The 7,309-nt window shown below is 40.1% G+C and overlaps 1 protein-coding gene across 1 annotated transcript in view; it reads left to right on the forward strand.

Moving 5' to 3' along the window:
* Positions 1-3,820, forward strand: part of beat-VI (beaten path VI) — a 65,987-nt gene extending 62,167 nt beyond the window's left edge. The window contains exons 6-7 of the mRNA XM_064694652.1: positions 1,124-1,393; positions 1,452-3,820. Coding sequence (XP_064550722.1) covers positions 1,124-1,393; positions 1,452-1,829 — 648 coding nt within the window. The 3' untranslated portion in view covers positions 1,830-3,820. The remainder of the gene's footprint in view (positions 1-1,123; positions 1,394-1,451) is intronic.
* The last annotated feature ends 3,489 nt before the right edge of the window (positions 3,821-7,309 follow it).

A 7,309-nucleotide genomic window follows, 5' to 3' on the forward strand; every position in this document is an offset into this window, starting at 1 on the left:
TTTTAACTTTTTGAACAAATCTAGAAACAAACTAAAACAATATTGGAAAACAACACATGACCATGCAGCAACAGCAATGGCAGCGGCAACTAAATAGAAAGCCAGAGAGCAATGCGCTAAAGTGTTGAAACAGTCGTAAATAGCAGTGGGCGCCCGGAGGCCAACACAATGGAGGACCGACTCATGCAGTACAGCTCGGAGCTGGCAGCCGGCAGTACCAATAGGAGGGCAGGAGGGCTAGGAACACAGAGAGGATTAGTATAGATGCAAATGAACAAAAAACATGTGCGGCATTGGATGGCGGCATATGCAAAACGTAAAAGGGTTGTTTGCACTTAAATGCAAGGATCTCAAATCTGCAACACAGCGAACAGCACACACGTTAATCGCGAGTGCTGTTACTTGGTTGCTGTGCTGAAGTGGATTTTGAGCAGCAGGCCACGCTCGAGTTGGGCCAAGTGGCCCAGCGGTTGCTGCCAATTATCAGAACAAATGCCAAAAGGCTGCCAGCAACAAGAATATTTGTTTGCCAATATCCAAACGAATATTGTACACTCTCTCCTTTGATGATGGCCGAGTTGGACTAAAGTTAAATCTACCAAGACCATAAATTGTGTCGTGGTTTCAAAGTGCAATTGATTGCATTTGATTAATATATATGAACATTCAATAAATTTTTGCCTGGCAACGTTTGAAAGCAACTGTCTATTAAATTATTACATTTTCAGCTCACTTTCATTTTTGTGTGTGGAATTCTGTGCTGCCATATATTCGCATTCATATTCAACTCTATTCTCAATTAAAAACAGATTAAATGTATTTCAGGGATTTAAGCAGGATTTAAACTGTCTGTTCAACTTTTATTGAGCAAAACAAATCAATATGAATTTTCAATTTTACGTCGTTAATTTTCATTTTTCATTCGTTTCTTTGAATTCTGTTCATGCTTAGTAAACCTGTTGGCAAAGAGTATAATCAGCAAAATGGCCATGCCACATGACGTCCTCCATTGCGGGCTCTTGAACGCAATTTATACGTTTTAATTCAATTTTAATTAAGAGATTCAAAGGTTGAGCTGCGGTCGAAATTCTCCTTTTAATTAAAGAGACGATTCTCGTTGCAGCTAACCAACTCGGATGCAACGTCGGTCACACTGAAAGGAGTCACACGAGATCTGACTGGTAGCTATCAGTGTGAGGTGTCCGAAGATGCACCGTTGTTCCATACTGATATTCGGTCGGCGTACATGCAGGTGATTGAGCTGCCCAAAGACGATCCGGCCATGCAGGTGGACAAGAAGGTGATTGGCGTCAACGACAACTTCAAGGCAGTGTGCACAGTGGGACCCTCCTATCCGCCGGCGAACATCACTTGGTACATCAACGGCCGCAAGGTGGGTACAAGCTAAAGATTTATAGTAAATCGCCAGGTGCTGATTAATGCCGTGACAGGTATACAAAACGCCGCTGCAGCGCATAACGCAGGACGCATTCGAGGGCTCGACCACGTACTCCTCCCTGGAAATCTATCCGCACAGCCAGGTGCTGCAGGGCTTCTTCCAGGCGATGCCCAAGTATCAGACCAGCATACTGCTGCTCTGCGAGGTATCCATACTGCATGTGTTCCACAAGAATGTACAGCAACGCATTGGGCTAAGCATGGCGCCGCCGACCACTATTTCACCCAATTTGCTGGGCCTCGAGGGCTCCAAGCGCTATGTCAATGGCGATCCGGATAATTCAGCACTCACCGGCGCTGCACAGTGCAGCTGCAGTGCTATCGGCGTGCTGACTCTGGCCGTGGCAACCCTGGCGGCGGCACAGCTGTGACCAGGACCAGGATACACTGGACATGCCACATAAGCAAATGGTCGAGCAGACACAATAACGAGGCAACAACAAGAAGCACAGGCTCCGGGCGAGCAGCCCGCAAAGTGTAATTAAAAAATAACAAATGCAAACAATGCACAAAAGTGCAGCTTGCAAATTATAAAAAAGCAACGGAACAAAAAAAAAATATATTAAAAAAAAAAATATTAAAAAATACAAAATAAAGAAAGAAATGTTTTCAAAACGGGTTCGCGTTGTGAACGCGAAGCGGCATGTCCTTGTGGGTAACCCTTATAATTTATGTTGTTGTTGTACGCTTAACAAATAAAAAGCAAAAAAATTAATAGTCGTGCATTTAAAATTAATATTTTTCACGCTGCCGCAACGGAAATGCTAAGATTATGATTAAAACCCAATTATTTTCAATTACCCTATTGCAAATTTATAAAATCTGAGCTGAAAACAAGTGATTACCAAATGCCGGCGGTTAATTAATTGCGCTCAAACACATGCACAGCAAATCCGAGTGCAGCTACGAAAAAATGTTTACATAATTAATACAAATATATATACTTAATGCATACAGGCATTATGCATGTTAAAGGCGTGGTGTGATGTCAAAATCTGCAAATAAAACACAAATACACAAACATAAATTTAAAAGATCAATAAACTAAAATAAACAAATACATGCACTTGCAAAACAAAAACAAAAACAAAAACAACTCATTTGCAACCTAATTTACATTATATAACTAACGAAAGAGAATAAAAAATTAAGAATATAAGTAAAAAATAATTATATATTAAGTACACCCTACCCTCCAACAACCGCAGCCTAGACACGTAAGCTATGTAAATATTATTTGTAAAAAAATTAAACACACAAAAAAAAAGAAAAAATAATGCAAGGCAAAACGAAAATCATAAACAAGATGAACGCAACAACAATAGATACATGCAATAATGCACGGCGCGTAAAGTAAAAATAACATAAACAAATATTAATTAATGTTCGAATGAAAGGCTAATTATGACATAATAAAAAAAAATAATTGTATGAAAATGCCAATAAATTAAATGAATGGGAGTAAAGTTATTTTAATTGAATTTTCGCATTGTGGTTAATTTGTGGCTTTATATTTTTTGCATATTTCGTATATGTTGTGAAGCATTTGTTTTGGCTGCAAAATATGAACTTTATTTTAGGCTACATTTAAATATATTTATATAACTACATGATTAGAATAAATGTCAAACTAAATGAATTTAGAGAGTAAATGTTAGTTGAATAATAATTGTAAGCCAATTAAAAAATAATATTTGAAGCAGAGCAAAATCTATAACTAGGATTAATTGCAGAGGTTTATGTGCTGTGCAAAATCCTCGTACATTTCTAGTTATAAGACAAATGGGAAATTTTCTGCATTTCATGAAAATTCCACAAAGTTCAGCAAATACTCTTGAAAGCAGCTTTGAACTTTGCGACGCATAAACCTCTTTTAGAAATAGGCAGATTACTTGAAAATTATATTTAAAACAAAACTGAATTAAACTGCAAGCTAAACTGTTGTAAATCAAACAAGAAAATCAAATTGTCAAATAAAAAAATACAAATAAAAATAAAAACGTCTTGCAAACGAAAACGAAAACGAAAATAAAAATTAAAATGTAAAATCTAACTAAACTACAGGAAAAGAAAAACAAATATTGAAACGTAAAGAAAGGAGTAGCGAAAATATTCAAAAGAGCGAGAAAAGTCAAAACAGAAATATATGTTAAACAATATGCATAATTATAAATTATTTATGAGTGGTAAGAAAACGCCACACAAAAAATACAATTTGAAACCAAATCAAAGCACGCCATAGGAAGAAACAAAAAAAACAACAAAAAAAAAAACAAAACGCCAACGCGTAAGGAACTAAGCTCAAAATTATAAACGATAATGGCAAAATTATATGACGAAATAAAGAAATAAAATACAATTATTCAAACGAGTTTCATTAGCAAAAATAGAAATGGTTGAAAGTATCTCATATATAATATCATCTATAAAACTGCAACAGGCTAAAAAAATACATTGATAATTATGTGAATTAGTGTGGTCAGGGATTAGGAGTATATTCTTTTACAAAGATCTAATATGTGAATAAATATAGATTTGATATGGGTTCATTGTTATAGAGAGAATGTGTGATTCGAATAGAGCACAGCAACAAAATAAAATCACACACAAAAACAAAAGCACTCGTGAGGCGTAAAGAAGAACCCAACCATAAGCCTGTCGAATTTGGTAAGTTCGCTCAATTAGCATAACAATTAGTTCATGCCCAGCTGCGAGGGCAGTGCCAATTATGCTGCTATTTTAGTTTTGGGGATTAAAACCAATTACGAATATCATTGCATAATTTTGGCAATAAGCTTGCTACAAGCACACACTAACTTACCAACAACTCCCGCACTTACACGGCATTATAAACGATGGAGATGGCCTTGTTTTCATATACTCGGTACACTTGCTTCTAAGTACATGCAGTGGCATCTGCCAGCAAAAGTGGCGAGTGCTATGCAAACAGGCAGCAAATAGACTTAACACGAATCAGCCCAAGCCGTTGGCAGGACATACAAGCATATGCTGGCCTGGCTCAAGCTCAGGTATTGCCACGATGGCACCGTTGCCATCGCCCTCTCATGTTTTGTGAATTAAGCAAACAAATTAAGTGCACTTGGCTCACGGGTCTCACATGCGGCGTTTGCTGTTGTGCGCCATGTAAACACATTGTGATTGTAACAAAGCCGTATATCAAAACACTCGCACGCCGAAGGGAGGCGGCTTTGGGTCGCCCTTGAGCAGCGCTGCCACCCGCAACGTCCAAGGACACTCTCCAAGATCCCAGAGCGCAACCCGGGCCAGACCACACACACGCACACGCACTGGCACAGGTTAGTTTGTCTTAATTAGCTGCTGCTGCTCCAGATTCAGCAGACTCAAAAGGCACACAGAGTGCAACGCGAGGTGCATGCGCATCTGTTATAGACACGGCAGGTGCACTAACAACAACCTGGCCCCTATCGCTTTCCTGGCCTTAATGTTTACGATCCATTGGTTCCAGGCAAGACGCAGCCACTTTGCACACTTTCCCTTCTCCACTCCCTGTTTTCTCATAATTGTGCAGTCATTCTCATCGGGCTCCTGTTTAAAGTTCCCCTCGTACGCGTTTTGCTGCGTCATCGACACACACACACACACACTGGCACACAGGCACACGCGGCGTATGCGTAACGCAAAATGTTGCCGCATGCTGGTGCTATGCACAGGGATTAAAGAACAAGTACCACAAGAATTTACCCAAAACTGAAGCTCTTAGCAACGCGCTGTGAATTCTGCGAAAACTTTGCTGACACAACGCAAGCTCAAATCCAGGGTCGCCCCTGGCAACCGGATAACTGGGAGCATACGCAATAGACCTCTTGAAAAGGGCTTGTAAGCTAAGTGACTGCGAAAAACAAAATATTATCTCGGCAATTCCACAGTCGTTCATCGAATATGGAATTGTGAGTTATTAAATTCCTGAAGTCTTGCCAACATCAAACAAAAATTGATTATTATAAAAGCATTTTACAAGCGGGCAAATTAGAAACAAGAAACAAATTATAAAATTCTTGTCGCTAGGACACATTTACATTTTCTTAGGTAAATTCTATGTCTATTTCGAGTAAAATTATATTTGCAACCCAGCCAAACTCCAAGTAAGCATTTAAATTGAAGCTTGTAGGAAGATATTAAATTTAAGAAATGTAAAGTAAAGCAAAAAGTCTGTTGTTTTAAATTGTTGATCAGTCCTTTTATTGAATAAATCGGATGGCAAGGGATGGCTATGGGATACACCAAGGGTTATATGTTAATATCAGTGTACGCCATGACAAATGCGAAAGCTGGTCTTATAATTAAATGCGTATGGGACAGCAAATAATGCAAATGCGCCCAGCTCCGAGCAAGCTTTAGCCAAATGAGCTGGATATTTTGGAGTATTTGATCGGGGCTCGGAATGTGCATGTTTGTTTTACGGCTCTCAATGGGGCGTGGCTGTGCTGAATGATTTTGGTTTATGGCCGCTGCATGCATTTAACAACGATGGCATCAACAACAGCCGGAGAAGCGGAGAAAATTGGCTGCCATAGCGAACCGAAAAACATTGTTAAAATGCAGCAAAATTTGTAGATTTATAGCGCGCTAATCGCGGCCAGCAACGACAGCAACGGGGCGGCGGGGCGGCGGAGGCGTGGCATTTTAGGTGGGCGTCCATCGCTGGGCTGGTGCTCCAAATTGTATATTGTAATGGAAATTGAAATGCAAATGCATGGCCTGACATTTACGAGTACACCAGCCAGTGACAGCATCCACAACAGCGCCAGCAGGAAGAACAGCAACAGCAACAACAACAACAACAAGAATAACAGCAAAAGGCAAACTCTGCCAAAAAGTCACCAATAAAATGTTGCAACTAAATGCGGCGCCATTCTCGTAGACGTTAGTTGGCAGGCGGCGGCGCTCTTGGCCAGCAAATTTTCAATTTGTAAATGCAAAACAAGACGCTGGCCACGCCCACAACAACTAAGACAGCCTATAAATTTGAATCTGCCACCCAGTGAGTTGCAAGCCGCACAATTAGTAAAAGAAACCATTTGAAAATATTCCTTGCATATTCCAGGCGTGTCTTGCGCTGTGAATCAGCTCCAGTTGAGCTTGAGCTGTCCACTCGGCCAGAGCTCAGCTTTCTTCGTGCAGCCCATAAACGCTTTACAGCCGCGTTAGCAGCCAGCTTGGGCCCAAACCGTTGATGAGCATCCTTTATGACAGCCATCCGACGCCTTGGACATGCAACTGACGGCCACGTGATGAATGCAGCACATTGCGACAGCGATGACAGCACATCATAAATTCAGTGCAAGTGATGTTAAGCATCGGGCGAGGGGCATGCTGGCAAGTGTATTGGCTGTATTGGTCATGTTGCTGCTGCTACGTGCAATCGGTTAGCCTCTGATTTGCTGTCATGGATCAAGTGAAAATCGTGCCACTACAAACATTTAACAGCTTGACAGTGAAAAACAATAAGCTGCTTTAAATTGCCAAAACCCGAGCCAAGAATTAAAGTCATTTTATTGATTTGTCCAAGAGAAAGCAGCCCATTGAAAGTTTCTTGTAAACAGCTTTAATCTCGACTCAGTCGTACAGCTCTTTAAAATAAGTTTATCTTTTGGGTCCTCGGCTCTTTGTTTCTCAGGTAAAGTTGTTGGCAACACAATGAAAATCATTTTAACAAATTGACTTTGCGTGTTGTGTCAGCCGCTGTTTGGCTTTTGAAAATTTGTTAATTTTCCCATTGAATTAAGATAAAATCTGCTTACACTGGCTTAGAGAACTAAACAGCCCAACAAAGCCAACCCTTTTACAAGTCAACAAATTGCTGTTGTTC

Source organism: Drosophila montana, unplaced genomic scaffold (genome assembly GCF_035044405.1).
Source record: "Drosophila montana isolate Dmon_TW-CO22-7 unplaced genomic scaffold, ASM3504440v1 contig_3733_1, whole genome shotgun sequence".
In the NCBI taxonomy this organism is placed as follows: domain Eukaryota; kingdom Metazoa; phylum Arthropoda; class Insecta; order Diptera; family Drosophilidae; genus Drosophila; species Drosophila montana.